Source organism: Canis aureus, chromosome 16, assembly GCF_053574225.1.
Source record: "Canis aureus isolate CA01 chromosome 16, VMU_Caureus_v.1.0, whole genome shotgun sequence".
In the NCBI taxonomy this organism is placed as follows: domain Eukaryota; kingdom Metazoa; phylum Chordata; class Mammalia; order Carnivora; family Canidae; genus Canis; species Canis aureus.
In genome coordinates, this window is record NC_135626.1 from 44,580,681 (window position 1) to 44,604,194 (window position 23,514).

General features: G+C 44.9%; 2 protein-coding genes across 4 annotated transcripts in view; one reads left to right on the forward strand and one right to left on the reverse strand.

Annotated features, from left to right (window-relative positions):
• The window catches only part of MAP2K6 (mitogen-activated protein kinase kinase 6), a 121,468-nt gene that overhangs the window by 65,223 nt on the left and 32,731 nt on the right, over positions 1-23,514 (reverse strand). The window contains exon 1 of one of the 3 annotated variants that reach the window (XM_077853647.1): positions 7,176-7,207. The exons of the other annotated variants lie outside the window; for them this stretch is intronic. The gene's annotated coding sequence lies outside the window, so the exon portion shown is untranslated. Of the gene's footprint in view, positions 1-7,175; positions 7,208-23,514 lie in introns of those variants that run through there. 3 annotated transcript variants of the gene reach the window in all.
• Positions 1,425-21,076, forward strand: LOC144285362 (uncharacterized). The gene is made up of 7 exons (XM_077850478.1): positions 1,425-1,636; positions 11,559-11,756; positions 11,920-12,020; positions 14,404-14,443; positions 18,199-18,313; positions 18,664-18,891; positions 20,180-21,076. Exons 1-5 carry the CDS (start codon positions 1,425-1,427, stop codon positions 18,215-18,217), a joined length of 570 nt encoding a protein of 189 aa, XP_077706604.1. The 3' UTR covers positions 18,218-18,313; positions 18,664-18,891; positions 20,180-21,076.

The following is a 23,514-nucleotide window of genomic DNA, read 5'->3' on the forward strand; positions in this document are numbered from 1 at the left end:
TCCTAACTGCCAGCCAAGTATAATTCAAATTACTCAAGCTGGCATTCAAGAGCCTACCCCAGTTGTACTACTACTTCCACCTCCAAGAAGTAACTATGAGACAGTCGAACAGAAGTCCTTTCTCTTTCCTCGAATACACCTAACCTTGGTCTTGACTCTTCCTCTGGCCATGCTACTCCTGCCACCTGGGCAGGGCACACATGTGGTCCTCTGACTACTAAGAGCTCTTCTGCCTGCATTTTGGCCCAATAACTTCTTCCTATATACTCATCTCTCACCTCCCACCTCCTTCCCTCCCCTTCCACACATAAGACTAGAAAGTTATCTGTGCATCTACTGCTCCAGACGGTCAGGTGGCAGGTCACTGAATTTATTCCAGGCCCAAAGCAAGGAATTCAACAGAAACCACCCTCTGCTAACCCTCTTGAATGCAAAATGAGTTGTTTTCCTCATTGCACAGATGGGAAACTGAACTTTAGAACGGTCAGGTAAATACTCCAAGGTATCACAGCTAGGAAAGGGTTGAGCAAGGTGTGTTTTGCTCAAATCCTGGATTGTCCTCACTCAACCATTTGCAACACAGTGTGTGCAGGGGACAACTCTTGTACACCACTCCCAATTTCTCTCTACCCCACCTCCCACTCCCTTCCCTGATCTGGGTTTCCAACACAGCCCGGGTTCTGGCCAGCTTCTAGACAGATGCAACCTGACAGTGCCTGGTCTCTAGCTGCACCAGATGCCTCTTCCATCTCTGGATTCCTATTCTCAGAGTGCTCTGGCTGCTGGAATCTGCTGGGCTTGCAGACATGCAGAACCTGGGGTCAAAGCGTGTGGGGCCACCTGTGATCAGTGAACAATGGGGGACAGGAACTGATGAATAACCCCTTTCGTCCCATGGGCACACAGTTCTGAGACTGAGACAGACTTCACAAGGCTCTTAGAAGGTCTGATGCAGTGGCCCTGAGCAATGACGGCTGCACTGGCTTTCCCTCCTTCCCTATCTCAGCTGCGCTGTCCATCCCACTTACTGAGATCACAGTCACAAACGAGTCTCTTGCACACAAGCCTCTATTTTGAGCTCTGTGGTCAGAGTCCACACAGAAACATGCAGCAGAAACGTGAGCCAAAGCAGAGGAGGGCTCAGCAGCAGTGTAGGCAGTGAGTGGTACAATCTGCCCTGCCCCTCAGGCCATACGAACCAGAGATCCAATGATGCTTGAGCTACTCTTGGAAGAATGCATGTCTCCCCCGTGGACGTCAGCTAGCTTCCCCTTCTCAGCTACTCCAGTGCTGACACAATGCACCCTGGAATGGCATGGCTCAGGTGGCAGGGATGGATGGTGCATGGGTCCAACAGTATGGGCTTCCTCTTACCAATGGCCCAGCATCGCCACTGCTAAATCTCCAACCAACCGACAGCAGAGATGGATGCCAATCCCTATAGCACCTTCAAGGCTATCAGCCAGCCCTTTCGCGGAAGGTCGATTCTAACAGGCCACTTCCACCCCGGAGGAGAGGAGGAGATAGCTAATTCATGTTTCCTGGAATTCAAGCCTGCCTACCTACTCCAAATATGGGTTCGCCTTCTCTGCAAGCACACTGTCCAAGGCCCTAAGAATGCCTCGCCTACCAGCATGTATCCCATACAATATTGTTGCAGACCAAGGGACCGATTTACGTCAAAGGAGGTGCAACAATGAACCTCATGACCAAGGAGTCGACTAGTTTGATCACGAACCTCATTTTACAAAAGCAGCCAGTTTAACTGAATTGTGAAATGGCCTGCCAAAGGCTCAGGCAATAGCTTAAGTTAGAGCACTAGCATACTTAGGGCACAAGGTTGGTTAGAGCACTAACACAGTTAGGGCACAGGCATATTTAGAGCATTAGCTTAGTTAGGGCACCAGCACAGTTAGGGCACTAGCTTATTAGAGCACTAGCATCACCTTGACCCCATGCCCCATCCCTCGAACTTCTGCAAAGAGTCTTTTTTCCTTTCAGAGCAGGCAATGGTGTTGAGATCTGAGTACTAGGTGTGTTCACTGTTACCTGAGTATCATTTCTTCTTGGCCCTTTCACCAACCAGAGGTGGAAAAAACATGCATGTTATGTACATCTATACCCAGACATTAAAAATGCACATATGTGCACATCTGCACATGAACATACATATGCACATCCAGGTGCGTATTTTAGAAATCATGAATTCATACCAATATGGCCAATTCCAATCCATCCCCCCAGGGTTCTTTTTGTTCTCTCTCATTTGCTCAGTCCCATAACACACCTAAAAGAGTGTCAAGATAGCTCTCTCCATCCTGTTTTATCTCCATCCTGGAGATAGCTCTCTCCATCCTGCATGTTTTTCATTTTAAGAGTGATCAAATTTTGACAGCGAGCTCCCCAGCAGAATTACACTCCTGCCGTATTTGTCAGCAACATCTCACACACCCATGCCAGAACCGATCTCTGGCAAAGGACATGGGGCCACCTTGCTTGGCTCATTCCAACCATCCTCCCCACCACCTCCACTCCTGGGGCTGGGGGGGTCAGGGTCTCCTCTCAAGCGCACCATCACATGGAGGAGGGTGAGACACCTAAAGCATGTAGGGCTTATAGTAGTCTCAAGGAAGGGGGCTGTGTGGAATGTGGGTATTAGGGAGGAAACCAGCTGTACGGCCACATGAGCCTACAATCCATAGAGTAGATCGGGCCACATAAATCCTCTGAAATTATAAGCAAAATGTCTCCGTGTGTGCAAACGCATAATTCTCCAGGGAGAGGATCTTCAGTCATCTTCATGTCTCCTTCACCTTAAATTTGCAGAGCACAAGAGGTTTCCAGGAACTTAGAGCCCAATTCAGAAATGCAAGAGTTTCCCCAATCTCATTTATTACATCCCTGCTCCTAGGGCAGAAATCAGAGAACGGCATGGCCTTTGTCAGAATACAAATGTCTGTCTCAATCTGAGTCCTTCTTGAGCCTGACTTCAGGCTTCTAGGACAATTAAGGGGCACTAAATCTTCTTCGAATTAGACATGCTGTCTTTAAACTCTCATTCTTCTAAAGAAAAGGGGGACCTAGCGGGAGTCTCCGAAGAAATAAAGGGAGCAGAAGTGCACACTGCCATGAAAGAAGAAGAAAATCAGTGGTTTAGGAAAAACCAAAGAGCAAATGTCAAGGCAGCTTGTCAGTGTCAACCTGGTCTCAGGATTTTATCCCACTGGCCCCAAACGCAGCGTTCAGAGCCCTAGAAGTATTACCACCATCTGGGACAGCTGTGGCATAGAAAGAGCTCCCCAGTCCAGAGCTTTAATCCTCTAGGGTTCCTTCAACAGTTGCATTGATCTGTCTGAAAAGGCCGAATACAAAGGCATCTACTGCAGTCGCTGCAGGATAGGGAGGGGCATGGAGCATTAAAAAGCATGTGCCCTTGGGTGTGGCGCTTAAATTTTTGCCAGGCGGACAACTGCTGTGCAGAGATGAAATCAAAGAATCCAGATTTGACTTGGCCACTTCGGTGACAGAGTGACCCTATAAAATGATCATCCCAAATGAGGCACTTTGGAGAATGAAAGAGGACACGGTTAATGAATAAAGCAAGGCAAGGGGTGTGAAGAGGGGCAATGTTGGCAAACCCCTGTGCTTCGTAATCCTCGGCTCTGCTCTCCCCTCCGCAGCACCTGCACGGGCCTTACGCTGTGCCCAGCATCACAGAGGATAGAAATGAAATTAAAATAAAATAGCATAGGGGTGCCTGGGTGGCTCAGTGGGTTAAGCATCTGCCTTCAGCTCAGGTCATGATCGCGGGGTCCTAGGATCGAGGCCTGCATCGGGCTTCAGGCCCAGCAGGAGTCTGCTTGTTCCTCTGCCCCTCCCTCCCCCCAGCTTGCGTACTCTCACTCTCTCTTTCTCTCTCAAATAAATAAACAAAACCCTTTTTAAAAAATTAAAAACAGGGTACCTGGTGGCTCAAGTGGTTGAGCGTCTGCCTTTGGCTCAGGTCATGATCCCAGGATCCTGGGATCAAGTCCCATATCAGGCTCCCCGCAGGGAGCCTGCTTCTCCCTCTACCTGTGTCTCTGCCTGTCTCTCTCTCTCTCTCTCTGTGTCTCTCATGAATAAATGCATAAAATCTTTTTAAAAAATTAAAAATAAGTAAAATAGCATGTTACAGCACACCACACCAGGTTGTCCTGGCCCATAAGGAGCCATCTCTCTTCATTCTAATGCTACTCTGTCTTGAAAATAACCACCTTGGTGGCCTGAAAACCAAACTTCACTGATGTTCTCTCTGAGCTAAGGCATTAGGACCATTTGCAGGCTTTGGTTTTTAAATCTTTGATTCAGGATGTATCCAAGTGACTCACTGGACTATTTTGGTCTTGGGAATGAAGTTGCTTTCAGAAAATCTTGCTGCAATCACACATACCAGGGTAGACGGGAGGCCCTCCTAACAGAAGCTGGAACATCTGCCTGAGGTTGGGGAAACCACACAGATCTGAGCAGGTACTCACTGCAAATCTCTGGAGCCCTGGTCATATTTTTACACTTTAAAGTCATCTCCAAATACTCTCCTGGATCAATAAGCATGTATACTCATTAACCCTCATTTTCTAGCTCTCTTGACTGGGAAAAAAAAAAATTCAAAATTCAACTCCCTATTTTTTTTTTTTTTTGCTCTCTTCATCGTTGGCCAAAAGAAAAAACAAAAGAAAATTTTAAAAGATGTCTTACCACTGATGCTTAAAGAACAATAAATTACTCCTTAAAACAAGTACCATGGATTTTCTAAGTTCAAAAGTAGAAAATATTTACTGGAAAATAAAATAAGGAATAGAAAATAAGGAAAGCTATGAAGAAGAAAATTGAAATGACTCAAATTCCACTGCCCAGGCCACACTGTTGCTAATATTTTGGGACGCTACTTTGTGGTCATTTTCGTACACAGATAGATCTATAAGTACATGCTTACATAGATACAGCATTTTCTCATAAAATTAAGACCACACCATGTGTGCGATTTTTAACATTGTTTCCATCCCTTAGCATTTCACCATGAACATTTTCGCAGACATTAACCGCATCTTTGTAGATCTTTTCTCAGTTGCACAAGATTCCATTCGAAACACTACAAATACTGCTTGGAAATACATGTATTTATTCCTGATGGTGAAGTGACCAACTGCATAGCTAGCATGCCTTAGAAGCGCATGTGAAACATGTTTGGCTCTTTACAAAGAACAAGTTGACGACTGATATGCTAAGTCACCCGGTTTCACAGAACTTTGAAATCAATCCACTTAGAACACCACCGGCCTCCGACACAGGTAAGGAACTTAAAGTCATGGTTGTATCAGAATACTTCTCTCGAAAGACTGTTCGAAGAACAGAAGGACATGCTCCAGAAAGGAAGACCGGCCAGATACTACAGCTTCTAGAGAAAGCCATCACCCCAAAATCATACAAAATAATGGACACATTTTAATGCCTTCTACAGGTTTTCCTGACAGGTAATGGTGACACAGAAGTAACTAGGGCTATAATCTTTCTCTAGAGGACTGCAAAGCCTACAGGATGATCCAGAATCAAAGCAGGGACTTGGAATGCATGGCCTGCTGGGATTTGGCTGTGGATTGTGGGCAAAATAGTCAAAACAGGTCAATGAGAAGTACAATAATGGGTCATGTACACTAAATAGATGGATTTTTTTTCCATCCCACTCTAATATTTGCTTGATATACCTGCTGTGATACTGTTAAGTTCAACAAACAGTTGAGCTTATTTATTTATTTATTGAGCTTATTGAGCTTATTTATTGAGCTATTTATTTATTTGAAGATTTTATTTATTTATTCGAGAGAGAAAGAGCAGGGATAGGGGCAGAAGGAGACAGGGAAGCAGGCTACTCTGACCGGCATGGAGCCCCACACAGGGCTCGATCCCAGGACCCAAGATCATGACCTCACCTGATACCAGAGAACACTGATGTCAACTGAGCCACCCAGGCACCCCTTGTTGAGTTTTTTAGACACACAAGCACTGTGCTAGGTGCTATGGATACAAAGATGGAAGATACATGCCTCCTGCCCTCAACAAATTCACATTTTAGTACAGATCACAGATATACAACACACAATTCTATTAGGAGTAATAGTAGTGAAAGCAGGGAGCTCTGAGTGCAACTGAACAGCTAACTAACCCGGGTGAGGGTGTGTCTCAAGGCTGGTTGCCGGAAAACTGCAGGTGGGAGTGGCGCCAGAGGTGGAGCACTGCAGGTGGGAGTGGCACTAGAGATGGAGCACTAGAGGTGGAGCACTGCAGGCAGGAGTAGCAGGGGTAAGGGAAAGTTAGAAGAGGCGAGATATTCCAGTAAAAGAAGTGAGCAAACAAGAAGTCAAAAGCAGAGAGGTGTGGTGTGTCCAGAGGTTTCTAAGGAATGGGTGAGGCTACAGTGTGCAATTCTAAGCCAAGTACCCAGAAATGGAGACAGAGATAAGCAGAGAGAGCCAGTGAAGGGTTTGAGGCCACCAGCTGGAATGATCACAGCTCTGTTTCAGATGATAACCCTGCTTCGTATTTGAAGAAATGGAAGGTATGAGATGGGACCTCACTCATCTCTCGTCACAGTGTCAGAAAGTTCCCTTTCTCCTTTCTACACAAAGGTTGGTACATCCCTCCCATCAAAGGCCAACTGCTCCACTGGGCTCTGGATCCACCCTCAGAAGGATTCCAAGGCTTCAGGTGTTCTCTCCCTGATGATACGACCCTGTATCCCCATCGTGCTACTCTTGCAGGTTTATTCCCCCCAGTGAACAGCTATGCTCTTGTATCTGCCCTAAACAACGCTTCACTCCATTCCACATCCCTTCCAGTCCTGATTCCAGTTCTCTACAGAGTTGCCCACATACGGTGTTGTTTCTACTTCCTAACTTCTCCTTCATCGCCCAATGCACGATGATATGGCTCTTTCCTGCCATCATGCCCCTAAGAAAGCACTGTCCAGGTCCTAACCATCTCCCTGGATATTCTTCCCATTTTACTCAACCTCTGTAGTAGACAGAATAATGCCACCCTCCAAAGAAGTCCACATCCAGAACTTGGGAAGACGTTCCCAAGCAAAAGGAACTTTGCATGTGTGTCTAAGGCCAAAAACACTAATATAGGGCGATTACCTGGATTGTTTAGATGGGCCCAATCTAAGCAGGAATCCTTCAAGGTGAAAGAGAAAAAGAGAATGGTCAAAATCTCTTCCTCATCTCAACAGGTGACCTCCCCTCCATTCAGTTGTTCAGACCAACCATCCTGAATCTCCTCCTGTTCTTTTGTCCTAGTGTCTAATCCCATAGAAGACCCTATGGACTTTACCTCCCAAAGATATTCCAAATCTGCCCACATTTCTCCATCTCTCTTGCTAACACCTTGGTCTACACTACATCACATCTTACCTGGGCTCCTACAACAGCCTCCTACCTTGTCACCACACTTCACCTTTCATCCTCCTCTGACCTATGCCCCACAAGGGCAAGAGGAGGAGTGAAATGTAAATTGGGTAAAACTGTACCTGTACTTCGAATTCCTCAGTAGTTCACCATTGAACTTAAAATGCACTCCTACTGTAGCCTTCAAGGCCTTGTGTCATGTGATTCCCCCATTTCTCTGCTCTTATCTCAAATCGCTCTTCTTTGATGGATCTGCACATTAATCATTCTCATCTAGTTTTTTGGTTCTTTGATCCCACCAAGCTCTTGCACATCTCAGGGTCTGTGCACATACTGTCTTTTCTGCCCAAAACATTTTTTTCCTCACTAGAGTTATTGCCCTTCTAGATCCTTTTTATCCTTTTTATCTCAGCTTAAATGTCATCAGCAAAGGGAGCCTCACTTGTCCACAGCATGCAAAGCATGTCCACCTTGCTATCCTCCATCTCAAATCCTTGTTGGTTTCCTTTATGATATCATACAGTTTATAAACATGTTAGTCATCTGTCTGGGTACATGGCTTTGTTGGTCTTCAGCACTAGAAAATAAGCTCTGTGACAGAAGAAACAGTGATTAGTTCACTCTTTTATCCTCAGCCCTGAGAAGAGAGTGATTGGCCTGTAACTGGTTGCTGAATTACTGACTTCTTTACTCATCCCGAGGGCCAACAGAGAGGGAAGCAAGATGGGGAGCAAGAATGGAGGCGGGAAAACTTACTGAAAGCCTATGGCAGAGATCCAAGTAGGAGGAGGGAGGAGCCTGGGCATGATCAGTGACAGTACTGATGGAGAGGAGGAAAATCGAATTACATTAAAAAGATCTTCCTAGCAGAAACAGTAGGTACCAACTGGGAACAAGCACACAGGAGAAGCAAATTTGAGAAGCCAAGAATGGATGAGCTTGGGTTGGAGTAGAGTGAGATTGAGGGACCATCCCAGTAAAGAAACTCAGCAGACAAGGGTCTATTTAGATCTAAAGCTTCAGGGAAAATGACTGGACAAGCAACCAAGATTTCAGTCATGTTGTAATATACAGAAACGTACATAGTAACATTTTGATTGTATAGTATTTCTAGGATGTTCCTAGTTGTCTCATCAAACAGGCCAAGTCTAAAACCACTGTTTAATGCTCACCCCAGCAGCAGTGAAAATGGAAAGGGACTCAGTCCAGAGCCTTTCTCTAGAAGAACCAACCAATACACAATGAAAGGAAACTCACCACAATGGCATTTCAGAGCTCCATACAACCTCCTTTCCTCCCACCTCTTCCCCCTTGGCCATCTTAAACCTTCCTGGCTACAGATGGCCCATTTCCTAACATGCATCAACCCCAAAGTACCAAGTGGCTATGCCTGCAGAGCAGACCAACTGGATACTTTTAAACATGATATATAACACCAGTTCAGGATTTCTCCCTGAGAAATCTTAAAACACAGATACTAACATTTTCTAGTCTCTTCCTACATATGTTTATCATATATGGTAACTCTTCCTTTACTTAACCCCATATTCTTTGCCTTATTGAGATCCCTTTACCCTGCCAGATATGCAAGATGAGCAAATAACTGGCTAAATGATACCCAGTTTCAAGTAAAGCACCAACCAGAACCATAGGATGGGGTCCAGTAAGATGACCAGCTCAGGGAGATAAGTGGGCAGGCGATTGCCTATAGATTTATAGAACATAGAAACATCATTTTACGTAAGACTTTGTGTTTGCAGTAGTCAGTTCAGTTAGCCCAACTGGGGTCTCAACAAGGTCTAGATGAACCAGGAATTCCTGCCTAGATATAGCTCAATTTCATATACACAGATTGCAACTCTAACCACTCCCACTGGCTCCAGTCATTCAAAACAGCTGCCTATCATTCCTTCATTTATTCAGTCAACCAACAAATATCATCAAGGAGTTATTATGTGTCATGCCCAGTAGAAGTCTTTAAAAATAAAGAAACCATTTCCTCTCCTAAATGGGCATATAACCTGGTAGAGAAGATAAAAAAGGAACTCAAATAAAAACAGAATAAGTAGTCAGTATTTAAAATAGGGAAAACGTTATGTTAAATATGGTACACGTAATAACTCATTTATCTTCATGAAAATATAACCAGCCATTATCAACCCCATTTTACAGATGAAGAAACAGACCAAAGGGGAAACAGTTCACATGCCCCAGAGCTAGGACTTGGGAACCAAATGTCTACCTTCAGAGTTCATTTTCTTGACTATTAAGTAAACTGAGCCCATACTTTATCATTTAAACAGGGATACTTTTGTGAGTAAGAGGTGGTAGGAAAAGTAATAAAAATTACACAATAGTTTAAATATTTATTTAAGCTATTTTATTTATTTATTTTTAAAGATTTTATTTATTTATTCATGAGAGACACAGAGAGAGAGAGAGAGGCAGAGACACAGGCAGAGGGAGAAGCAGGCTCCATGCAGGGAGCCCGACGTGGGACTCGATCCCGGGACCTCAGGATCACGCCCTGGGCCGAAGGCAGGCACTCAACCGCTGAGCCACCCAGGGATCCTATTTAAACTATTTTATTGATCCAATTGATCAATGGATTGGTTTTATTACAGTGGTGAACCTCTACAACCCAAACTTACTGAAAGCTATTTTCAAAATGAAATTCTTTCTAAACACACACACACACACACACACACACACACACACACGTGTACTAAAGCAAAACGTACATTATGAAATGACATAAGCAGAATTATTTTTCTTGGCAAGGGTTCGCATCCTTTAAGTCAGTTTCTAAGCCATGGAGCCTCTAACACTGTGTCTCGTGGAACACAGCTTGGGCCACAGTGGTATCCAGTTCTTCTCCCACCATCTAAGCCTGGAAGCAGCCAGCCAACTCTGATCACTTGGGTTTATTAGTCGGCAAGCCCTCTGGGACAAGCAAGGAAACAAGAGAGAAGTCATTGCTGGTCATCTTTTGGATGCATCCTGGCACTAACGTCCAATTCTGCTTGCTGCAAGCAGCTCGCAGCTCGCACTCTGCTAGAGATCAGAGCAGAAGTCGGAATTAGAGAGTGGTAGTCTCTCAAACCCATCCTGGCTTGGTTTAAAGCAACTATGAGATAATGAGACTCTGTTTAAAAAATAAATAAAAATAAAAATAAAAATCTGGGATAAATGCTAAACCAGATGGAATGAGGGACAAAGGAGTAGTCCAAGAGTGCCCTGGGCAAATCAGAGTGCCTGCTGTCTAACTACTGAGCTCTACTAACTCATCAACCCCCATAACAGGAAGCAGATGTCAGAAGAAACTACCACAAGGAAGCTTCAAACATGTGCGAGAGAGATCACCTCTGGGATGGGTAATTAAGAAAGCTTTTTTTTTTTTTTTTGCCCTTTATTATAAGAAATTTTAAACGTACACAAAGGAGAACAATCCAACGAGCCCCTATGTGCCTATCACCCTTCTTTAAAAATTATCAATTCTTGACCAGTTTTGCTTCATCTATGCCCCCCGCCCCTACTTCTTTAAAGGGAATCCCAGACATCTTATAATTGCTTCTGTATGTTGTTCCACATGTACTCCTGGATATAAGGGAAAACTCTACCCATGAAATATCTCTCGAGCTAATTCTTATAGACATGACTTCCTAAAGGCAGATATGGAGAAAAGAGCAGGCTAAGGGCAAGGGGAAGGAAAGCAGGAAGCAAAAACGCACAGAGGTGGGGAAACGTGCAGGACACCAGGACAGTCTAAGTGGACGGCCAGGTGGCATGAAGGACAACAGTTCTGGAAGGGCCCAGAAATCAGGACTCGACCGTGCAGGGCCACGTACGCAGGGCAAAACCATCCATGGCAGATAGACACGAAGAAGACGAAACTGTGGTTCAGAGTAGTTGAGAAATGTTAACCAAAGCCATAAAAATAATATGGGGCAGAAATTGGATTCCAACCTAAAGTGCTTTAGACTGCTGGTCTAGAATTCACCCCAAGTAAACCACCTTTGTCCTGACCCTTGGTTGGGGGGGGCGGGAAGTAGATGGCTCCATACAGATCCAGCAGCACTCAATAGCACACTGTGTTCTCCCGTCATTTTATGGAAGAACTGCATGTTCTGGAACCCACAAAGACCAGCCAAGCCTCCCTTCACTGCTGGAATGTGCTTGCCACCCCCGTCAGCTGACCAGAGTCCATGCCCCGCCGGAGGAGATGCTAACCTGCTCCCTGCCGGCTGAGGCCGAGGCCTCGGGGACCTCTCTGGCCCCTGGTACTCAAAGCCTGCCTGTTAGGGATTCTGCGGGGTGTGTGCCCAGGCGTGTGAGGGAAAGCACGAGAGCCCCAGAGGGAAACCAGCGTTACGCTTGCACTTGCACGTTCCAATCCCCAAAGGGTGTGATTCATCCCAAACGCGAGCTGAAAACCTTACTAATTTCACCTTCCTGTCCAAACTGCCTCCTTTTCCAGACTTCTACCCCTTCTACATTCCGACGACAACCGACATCGTGTTTTCTGCAAAAAGAAAAGCAAGCTGACTGCCAACCATGGAGGGAAAGTTCTGGAAAGTGGTAGGTACACAGCTGCTTTGTTTTCTTTGTGTGTGTGTGTGTGTGTGTGTGTGTGTGTGTAATGCGTGATCACCGATTAAAATGGAATCTTGCTGCTGGCCTGGGCCCCTTCCTGACTCCTAGGAGGCTGGGGAGCTGGACGGCAGTTTGTCCTCCCCTCTCTATCGGAGTTAGGGCTGGGGACAAGGACGCCGAGGCCTCGGGTGACCTCCGCTGGGCCAGGGCGCCTGCGGGAGCTGCATCCAGTCCCCGGGAGGGCCTTGGAGATAGCCCCAGAGGCCAGGGGGGCCCGGCGCCCCGCTCAGCAGCCTGCTTTCCCCAAAGCAGCTCTCCCCAGAACAAAAAGCACCCTGTCAAGCACCATAAACAGTCAGGAAAACAGGCCTCCAGACAAAGCGAGACTATTCAGCGGCCCCCGAGCCACCTCTTGCACCCGTCGGGCTCGTTGACCCAACAGCTCACGCAGCGTCGGCTGCAAAACTCTGGAAGCAAAGAGCTGTCTGCAGAAGGAGGAAGGGAGCAAGACAAGGGGGCAGCCGCTGACGGCCCTCAGGCTTTCTGGTTCGCCGTGACCACGGGCTGCTGGCCCTGCTGGCGATGCAGGTAAGCGGAGGAACCGTGTCACTTGGGGAGCCGAGGGCACAACAGGGAGGCTGCCACCTGCCCCCGCTCCGGGAGCCTCAAGAGCCCCCTCCCCATCACTGCAAGAGCTGTGGTCCCGAGGGCCGCAGATCTGCTCCGAGTTACTCCGGGAGGCCAAAGAGTAAGGGATGCGCCAGTTCTGTTACTACGAAAAGGACTTTTCTTAGGACCAGTTGGGAAGGGTTTGACAACTGCACCAGGGAGGCCTTCTTCCTCCTTCTCTGGGCAGCCAGCCCTTCCAGGGGGCCCCCCCAAGCCCTCCAAGTCAAAGGCGAATTTGACCTGAGATTGTCTTCAGCCTATGCATCCCCCACCCCCCCGGCCCTCTCACCTGTGGAGTTGTCGAGCTTTCTACGACTCCAGTGACTTCTCCATACAGAACCTCAGTCTGTCACCCCTTGGCTAGGCCTTGCGCTCTTTTCCTTACAGACACCCCATCTTTCAGGATTGCGTTTCTCCAACGTGTGGTCCCCTTCGTTGTCACAGATGCCCACTGGCCACATTAAAATCCAGACTTGTGGGGGCCCCTGGTGGCTCAGTGGTTGAGCATCTACTTTCAGCTCAGGTTGTGACCCCAGGGTCCTGGGATCGAGTCCTGCATCGGGCTCCCCGCAGGGAGCCTGCTTCTCCCTCTGCCTATGTCTCTGCCTCTGTCTGTGTCTCTCATGAAGAAATAAAACCTTAAAAAAAAAAAACAACCTCCAAACTTGTGCTCCCCTTGCTCCCTCTACTTCCTCCGTCAGTACAACCTCCTCCATCAAGACACCCCCCCCCAGGATGCCTGGTGATCTCCGGGTGCTGCTCACAGGGCCACAGTGCCTGAATCCCTCTGCATCCGCCCTCCTAGTGCTGCAACAGCTCCAACTGGAGGCACCCGTTCACCTTTCAAGATTCAGCTCCATCAAGATCCCTCCTCTGCTGAGTCTCCGCTTGCTCCCCACACACCCCATCTTTGATGCTCCCTCCGCAGCAATTGCACCCTCTCCCCTTCCCTGTGTACTTAGCAAATTGTTTTATTTCTGGGATGACAAGACTGACTGCCCCATGCTAAACCGCTAAACCGTTAGCATCGTAAAGGCAAAGGGCCATGTCTGCTTCATTCTTCTCTTGCCAGAGCCTAATAATGTACCGCCTGGAATGTGTTTGCTTGCTGGATCTGTAAAAAAAAGAGAAGGAAAAAAAAGGGAAAGGAGGGAGACAGAAGGAGGGAGAAAAGTTTCTGTGCTTTTTTTTTTTTTTTTTTTTTAAGAAGGATGTCCAGCATGGTGCATTCTTACTCTATGTCCTTTTGAGTACTTCCCTTTCCACTGAATGTTTAAAGGTTGAATTTACAGGTTCTTGAAGAGAAGATAATGGCTTATTTTGTTGCTCTGATTATGGGTTCATTCTATAAAACAAGGGAAAATTGTAGCCAAAAGCAACTACAGAATGCTACACAATGTAAGACTAATATTAGCAATGATTTATCTGAAGAAATTTGGTAATGTAATGAATCAGGAATTAAAATCACTAGCTTTGTGCTAAAAACAATTTTTTTTTTTTTGCAGTAAACTTGAATTTGTCAAATGTGTTTTTAAGTGTAAAAACCTTCAGTGACTGACTGCTTTCCTACCCCAGGGGTTGGCAAGTAAAGAGAGAGTAGGGTCCAACTTCTCCCTGGCTTAGAGGCTGACATTCATGCTCAGCTCTGCACACCAGCAAAGCAGGTTAAAACCATAATTCGTGATTTTTTTTTTTACAGGATTGCGAACCTCTAAGAGATATTCTAAAGTACTCAAAAGGTCAGTGAATATGAAAATAAAGAAGTCCCTAGTGATTTTTGTGAGAAGAGCTTCAGTGACGTATCGGAGGGAGAAGCCAGACAGCAAGAGATGAGCGGCCACGGGGACGATGGAGAAAACCAAGGCACTGGCAACACACTATGAACTTGAAAGGAGTGACGCAGGCAGAGAAGTGGGGCAATTACTAGAAAGGGAAACGCAGAGACACTGTGCATTTCTCAATGCGAGGTAAAGGACTCTTCCGATAGTGGGACGCGGGCCAGGGCCAGATCTGGGGACAGCAGGAGAACAACTCTGTTAACAGAAATGGGGAAACTAGAAAGGGCCACAGACATGGACCTCAATAGAGTTGACACTAACCGTGAGGACAGATCCGCTAAGTCCAAAGCTTTGGGGGAAATCAGAGACGATGAAATAGTAAGAAATTCCCTAGGATGTGGTTCTCAGATTTCAGGGTGATAGAAATGTCCCGGGGTATTTGTTTAAAAGGCAGTGGCCCAACCTGCCTGGCATTCTGGTTCAATAGGTCTAGGGCAGATCCTATGATTGTGCATTTAAGGAAAGAAAGGAGGAAGGAAGGAAGGAAGGAAGGAAGGAAGGAAGGAAGGAAGGAAGTCAGTTATTTGGGAGGGGAAGAGAGAGGGAGAGAAGGAGGAAGAGAGCTCCAATTTTTTGTATAAGAACCCCCCAAATTGAGGGTGAATGTGTTACAGATACTAATGGGCCATAGGGTGACATGAGCCTAGGGCAACACTTCTCAAGCTTAACTTGCCTACCAATCTTCTGGGGATGTTGGTAGAACACAGATTTGGTGCAGCAGATCTGTGGTAAGATGGAAGATCCTGCCATTTCTAGTGAGCTCTCTGATGATGCCAGGCTGCTGGGGTGCAGGTCCAGGGACCATACTTGAAATTGCAAGACCCGGGATCCCTGGGTGGCGCAGCGGTTTGGCGCCTGCCTTTGGCCCAGGGTGCGATCCTGGAGACCCGGGATCGAGTCCCACGTCGGGCTCCCGGTGCATGGAGCCTGCTTCTCCCTCTGCCTGTGTCTCTGCCTCTCTCTCTCTCTCTCTCTCTGTGACTATCATAAATAAAAAAAAAATTTTTTTTAAATTAAAAAAAAAAAAAAGAAATTGCAAGACCCCAGCAAAGGATGGATACACTTTAAAAGAGAGGATTCTCCTATGAAAATCCTGAGTTGGGTTCCTTCATTTATTTAAGCATTCATGCAGAACACCTACTGCAAGCCAAACATTTTCCAGATAAATACCACCCAACATGGGCGGGGGGGGGGATAAACACGTCAATGGGGTAAGACAGGAAAAACCCTATATTAGTGCTCAGTAATAGGAGCCCTTCCTTAAATGTTTGTTGTCCTGCACAAAGGTAATCAGAGGCTGAGTAGGGAGTCATAACCTCACGCTCTAAGTCCCCAAGCTGCAGACTTCAACGGAAGAAGCCACCATGACAGAAAGGTACCAAGGTCTCTCACAAGGAAAAGAACATTTGAACCAGGTCCAAAAGGACAGGTGTATATATCCAGGCAGAGAAAGGAAAAGGAGGATGTTGTAAAAGGAGAATGGGAGGAGCAGCATGTGCAGGGGTGTGGATTGTGAAAGGGTTCCATGTGGGTGGCCCATAAAGCAGGTCAGGCAGGGCTTCCAAGCTAAGAAGCTGGCTTTTATTGTGGTGGCCAAGAGGAAGCTGCAGGAGCCACCTTGAAGCAGGAGAATGATGATAGATGTTTTGTAGGAAGATACTTGGCAGCAGCATAGGAGACGTATTTGAAGTGACTGGTGATAAAATACACAGGGGCAAGGTGAGTAAGAGTGCCCATAACAAGCAGTGAGCTAAGATGAAGAGAGAAGGCCAGGCAGGAGAGACATCTCTGGTAGAAAGAGCAGGATTTAATGGTAAGGAACCATGGGGAAAAATAGTTTGGGTAAAAAAAAAAAAAAAAAATAGTTTGGGTATTACCCGAGACTCCTAGATCTCATTGAGAAAAACCATTGGTCCAACCAAGCAGATCTCTATAAACATGGAAAGCAACTCCTCACACTCAAATTACCAATCTCTACCTTAGGAAAGTCCTAGATGTGTAGGGCACAGCTGACCAAACCTTAATGGGCTTAAAGATCAGATGATCACAACAGATAAAGTTAATTCAAGCCAATTTCTAGAATCAATGTTTTTCAAGGTTTAAGGCAGAAAGTTGCCTTAGTCTAAAATAATAAGGTTCAACATAAATGCTAGGCCATCCCTAACCAAGCTCCTCCCCTGTAAAAGAACAGAGGAGACATCTCAAAAGCCAGGTACTATTTTCCCCATAAAGAGATCTAAAGTATAGGTATTCCCCCAGGCGAAGCCAGAGGCAGGTTCCAAGAAGGTCCACTAAATAGGGTGACTAACTCATTCCGGTTTGCCCCGGACATTCCGGGTTTTAAAAGTGGAAGTCCAGGATCCCAGGAACCCACTCACTGCCAGGCAGAGGGTCTGTAGGGTTGGTCATCCTCTAACTAACAAAGATCTCAATAATACCTTTTCTAGTCCATGTTAGGGAAAGAAGAACAAAGGAACCGTTAAGGTAGGAATTTCCAGGTACATTGTATAAATATTCATTTAACTTTCCCAATATTCCCAGGAGACCCATTTTACAGATAGGTAAACTGAGAATCAGGCAGCTAAATGATTTATGAGGCTAACTAACAGCTAGTCAAAAGGGAAAGCCTTCAAGAATCCCATAATACATCTCACCTTGAGTATGGAACCTTGTAATCCTCAAGTGAATGTTTGGTAAGCAAAACAGTTCAGCAGTCCCAAAAGGAAATTTGAGGCAGGCCAAGAGTTAGAAGTCCATTTAGCAAACTCCACGCCTCTAGTTTGCTGCATCCCAAGATCAAAGAGTCTACCATCATACTAAGATAATTAAGGGTTCTCTCTCTTTACGTATATTTCACTTGGGGCGACAAATATGTGTCCATATAACTGATTACTACTGTTATCAAAATATATTTTTTTATCATTAACAGCAATTTCAAACACTGGAATCTTCCCGACCTCAACCCCATCATTTTCTGTGGTGACACTATCCCTTAACTGCTCTTCTAGAAATCTAAAATCTTAAGTGTGAAATATACATATCCAAATATAATTTTAGTAAGAATAACATTGCCATGATGAAGATGCTTTGAGTCAAAAAAAAAAAAAAAGATGCTTTGGGTCCTTTGATCAGTAAGTACACGTTTATACACTCATATTTATGAAACAGGCAATAGGGACATCAAGTACTCTCTACATACACATGAGTTTTCCCACATTTCCCAGCCCCCTTTGCAGTTAGTCTGGCCAATGGGACGTGTGTCGATGTGACAGGTGCCCCTCTGGTCTAGGGGCTGGTGAAAAGCCCATGTTAGAATCCTTGGTTCTCCCATCTGCCATCAAAATCCACATGTTCTGGATGGCATTGCTGAAGGATGATAGTCTGAGCTTCATCCAACTTTATAGGATATAAAATCAGTGAAATAGCACTTTTTGTTAAGTCACTGAGATACATGAGTTACTTGGTTATCCCGGGACAATTTATCCTAGCTACATTCCATTTTCTCTCTCTCTCTTTTTTCTCAATTATGGAATTCCTTATATGGGTGTTAAGAGAAAAACATCTAAAACTTAAGATAAGGCGAGAAGGTCAACAGCATATCTTTCCATGACATATTACAGTAATGGCTCTCAAAAGTGTGTCACCTAAATCACCAGGTTCAGCGGCATCTCCTGAGATCCTTGTTAGACCTGACAGGAGGTCCCCTTCACAGAGCAGCACAGAATGAGAAACTGAGGCTGAGGCCAGCAATGGCTTCCACAAGCCCTCCAGGTGATTCTAATGCAGGTTTACATGTGGGAACCATCATTCCAGAGCACTAATTGTCTCACCTGCTATTGTCATTTGTATCTATATCTTAGATATACCTAATAACTCCAACAGTTTATCTATAGCCCTCAAGTATACTAACCAGTTTTGTATTCAAACTAGCATTCTTATACCAATGCTTTTGCTCCAGTGTCTATAAATCCTCAGTCTCTTGATTTCTCCCATGAACCAGCTTTGCTGTCCTCATTAACAAGTCATAAAAATACTGCATATATGTTCACTATATATTTTTCACAATTTAGAAATTATACTTTGACAATGGCAGCTTGGATAATCAATGTGAAATCTTCTAGAACTCCAGAGATGAATAAAGCTTGAAAAGGACAAAAGAAAAACGTGTAAAAATGGCATTCGGAGATTCTGCTTGAACCCTGTCTACTTAACCACCACAGAATCTGTTGAAGGATCAACTAGCTTTCGGAGGTTACATTTTTACCTGGATATATCTCACAAAAAAATGGAAACAAGTCAGAGTCATGCAAATATGAGAAGGCTGCCCAAGAATACAAGGACTCAAAGAGGTAATTAGTAAGAGGAGGGGGCAACACCATCTCCGCACAATTAACATTGGGGCCGGGTAATTTTCTACAGTCAGGGGTTGTCCTGTGCTTTGTATAATGTTTGGTAGCATTCCTGACTTCTACCTGCTAGATCCTCGTAGCAACCCCACCCTACTTGTGACAACAAAGAAATGTCCTTAAACATTGCCTGATATACTCTAGGGAGTGACAGCACTCAGTTGAGACTTACTGGGTGAGAGGCAAATTCAAAGGTCAAAAAAAGTCCTTTTGACACTGCAATGATACATCCTATTGCATTTCTATAATGCAATAATCCAATTATGACACACCTTTTCATAGCTCTCATTTTCTGACTCATGCACTCTAACTTCTAGACACCATGGACAAGACTCTAAACTGTGTCAGGAAAGAGAAAGGTGTGGGAGAAGAGAATATGTAATTTAAAAACGTTAGAAAGGAAGGGATGGGATAAACAAGAGTTTAAAAAGAGCAGAAGGTCAAGGATCAGCAACTGGTGTTATGATGTGTTATAACACAACTTCATCAAGTCTCTTCTTCTGGAAGAATAGGAAGAAAGCAGTAAGGCTGTGGAAGGGATAATAACACTCAACCAATATTCCATTTGCTCCCCCATGGTTTCCAGCCTTCCTTCCAGTTGTGTTGGCCCACATGATCAGTTCTGGCCAGGGCAATAGGTCACTTTCACGATGAGCAGCAGGAAACCCAAGAGCTATTCTCTAGACTCCTTCTTTTCCTTGTCTTCTTGGAGACTGAGGAGGTCATGTGATCCAGATGGTGCAAATACTCAACAGTGGAGCCCTCATTCGGGTGGGTCCCTGCATCACCAAGTGGAGTAGAATTCCCTGCCAATTCACTTGAGACACATAGTATGAGCAAGGAATCACATTTTTCTTGTGTTAAGCCACTGAGATTGGGGATTATTTGTTACCGAGTTTACCCTGACTACCATAATGAGAATAACCCCACTCCAATTAAAATTCTACTAAGGTCCTGAGAATTCATATCTCAATTTTTCTTCATCAAAATGTCCATTGCCAAATTACTATGAAATTTATACAAATAGACCACATATGGAACTTAGAGTTGGCTGTCCATCCAATTTGCTAACAAAATCACAGTTTAGCTAAAATAAAAAAATGGGTGGCAACGTGGGCAGGGTTGGTGGACCTCTCCACCAGCCTCAAGAGATGAAACACAACTAGTTATGCCAGGGTCCATGGCCTGGCAAACACCCCTAGATCTAACAATAGTTTTTACATTTTCACAGGGTTAAGGAAAAGATGAATATGGAGCAGAGACCATATATGGCCTACAAGGCCCCAGATACTCACAATCAAGAGACTCTTTACAGAAAAAGTTTGCTAACCCCTAGTCTATGCTAACCACAGCAACCCTTCTGCCAGTCTAGTTTTGAGGGTGAACAAGTAACAGCTTTTGGCTCCAGGTTTGAAATCTGAGAGGAAGTCTGCTGGGACCTACTGGAAAGCTTTTCCTTCCTGATTAATATAATAATAATAGGACCCGGGGGAAAATGCCCCCTTGTCTTCCTGCCTTTTGATGTCGCCATGTTGCATCATAATAGCCATCCTTTGACCAGAAAGAAAAAGTCAAGAGAATCAAGACTCAAAGGGATATCATTTAAAGCCAGAGCATGGTGAAATGACTGAATCGGCCAACCCTGGGATGGTACATTTGCAATATCTTCATAGAGGGGGTAAGAAGCTCCTATTGTTGCAAGCATGGTCGTTGGGCATTCCATTACTCATGGAGGACAGAATCCTATTCTCCTTCCATCACCCCTCAATAAATGAAGCAACTCTTACATCTCCAGTACAGTGGATGCTGAGAAGCTACAGTAGTCCTGAGACACTTGGCTACCAGCTGGGAAACCCCTCAGAACATTGTAGGCTACTCCCCACTCTCCCTCCAAAATACCATGATCCTCTAACTCTCACTTCAGAAAGAAAGCACTAAATCCTTGATACCCAGGCTGGAATATTAAATGCCTGAGCAATTCCAGGGTCACAAGATTAGAATCTTCCATTTGTAAAATGGAAGATGAAAACAAAAACATGATTGTTGTAGGGGAAAAAAAATGCTCTTGGATTCCTCAAAAATGTCACTACTCACAAAATAAAATTATCCCTGTATCTATATTTTCAAATGAATTTTGACCTATCTTGATAAAAGTTCCTTGAATGTGCCCTTTGAATTCCCTACATCTCACAACATTAAACAAAACAAAACAAAAAAAAAAAATCACCTTTCACTTAATCGATTAGGCCCTTTAAGAAACACCATCAGATTGTGTATGCACTCATGATGATGTTAGAAAGTTATTCCCTCTGGACACAGAACACATATCCTGATCATTTCCTCAGGTAAGAATGGCTTTGGTGGATAATGACTTAATCATTGGAACTTGAAAGCTTTCATCAGGTTCAAAGGCTGCCACCAAACTCGCTGATGGAGAAAGTGCCTCTGGCTAGAAATAGGCACATCAGCCAAGTCACATTAGATTCCTGATATTTCTTTTATTGTTGATACCAAACCACAACAAAGAAGTTTCCACTGTGTCACTAGTACGTTTGTCTGAATATAACCCTTGAAATCTGAAGAATCCAATTTTCATAGTTCAAACCTGCAGGCCAGAAACCGTTACCCCTATACAGGTTACATTTCCCTCTGCATCTAAAGCAAGTGTTGAGGACAATTTTTTTTTTTCCTTTAAATCCAAGGCTGTGGTTCTGAACCTTGGCTGCACATCTGAGTCCCCAGGGAGCTTTAAAATATAATGATGCCTGGCCCTAACCCTAGAGTTCTGATGAATTGTTCCAAATACAGCCTGGGCAATGGAAACACTAAAAGTCCCCCCAGGTGATCTGAATATACAGTCAAGGTTGAGAATCACTGACCCAAGGTCAATGGTAATATCGAAGAAAACATAATTAAAGAGCTCCACCAAGAGAAAAAAATAACTAAATTGCATTTGCAAACAGCCAAGAGAAGAGAGTAGCAAAGTTTCCTCCCACTATTTAACATTTCCTCCCCAAACCAGAAAATCAGTTATTATAAATCAAACTATTATATGATCAATTATTGCAAATGATTTCATTAATAACAACTTATTAAATATAAAAATTATATGCATATCATTAAAGAAAGGAGAAAGATGGCCAAGAGTAAGAGACCAAGATTAGGGAAAGAAAATAAATGTGTTTGGCCCCTTAGTCATAAATCTTAATTGCACCTCTGCCCTCATATCCATACCTTCCTTAAATAGCATAGCAAAATCTTTTTTTTTAAGTGCACGGGCTCAAGACTGTAAGCTGAGGTCAGCAAATTAGTGCCCACTGGCCAAATCTGGCCTTGCCACCTGTTCTGGTAAATAAAGTTTTACTGGATACAGGTCGTTCATTGATTTCCATATCATCTGCCTGCTTTCACACTAGGGCAGAGGGGCAAGAGACCATCTGGCCCATAAAACCGAATATCTGCCCCCTTTCCAAAAAAGTTTTCAACCACTGCTCTAGTCTATCAGCTGGTATCCTAGTACCAGGCATAAATATATCTCCCTTTCATGCTTCTCCCACTAATGCCCATGCCGGAGCTCTGCACGTCTGCTCCCTGCCAACGCCACAGCTCGGCCTGCTTGCCCCCCCGCCCCGCCCCCGAAGGGCACCTGCCGTACCTCCCAGTCACCCTGCTCCCTCCAACCTGCTCGGAGTCCTTCTTCACCTCTGACCAGGATGTCTCAGTGCACCCGGCAGACGGTCACCCACTAACCAGCTTTCAGCCAAAAAAATAAAAATAAATAAAAATAAAAGGGCACCAAGGCTCTCGCCACCTTACTGCAACTGAACGTGCTCCCCGTTAAGAAGCAAACAAAGATGCTTGACATAGTGCTTCTCCACGAGCTGAGTTCCAACCTCCCTAATCAACTTCTGGTTTCTGCCTAATTAAATTTAATGTTCTTCCTCTGCTCGACTACTTTGCTAAAACCTAAGCAATGTGTCTGAACAGCATCCCCTACCACTGTTTTTGCAAAACTTTTAATGATGCCAGCAAAAACCAGAGGTGATGCGAAGAGCCCCCTTATTATATGTGCTTGCTTGTACAATCCCCCCAACCCTGGGGTCCTGGGATCAAGCCCCTTATTATATGTGCTTGCTTGTACCTCTGTGTTTTTCAACACAGAATGAAGCTCTGGTTTACTTTCCTCTTTTGGAAGGAAGATGGAAGGGAAACACATGCGAACCTACTGCTACCTAGAATTAAAACTTGCATAGGAGACAAGCAAGGGCTTTAGTGACTCGATGATATGCATTTGCTGGTAAGATCAAATTTCTTCTCTTCTCTGTAAAATACCGTCTCCACTTCAGCAATCTGGTGCTGCGTTAGGGACTCAATACGCAGATGCCCAGGGAAGGGGCAGAGAAAAATCTCTCCCGTTTCTGTCCTTATTCCAAATATCATTCCTTTCTTCTTAATATTATATCAACCTTGACACTCCCAATGTGAGGGGGCTGGTGACTCTGCTATGGAGGCTGTTCTGTGCTTCATAGGGTGTTTGGTGGCCTCTCTGACCTCTACCCACTAGAT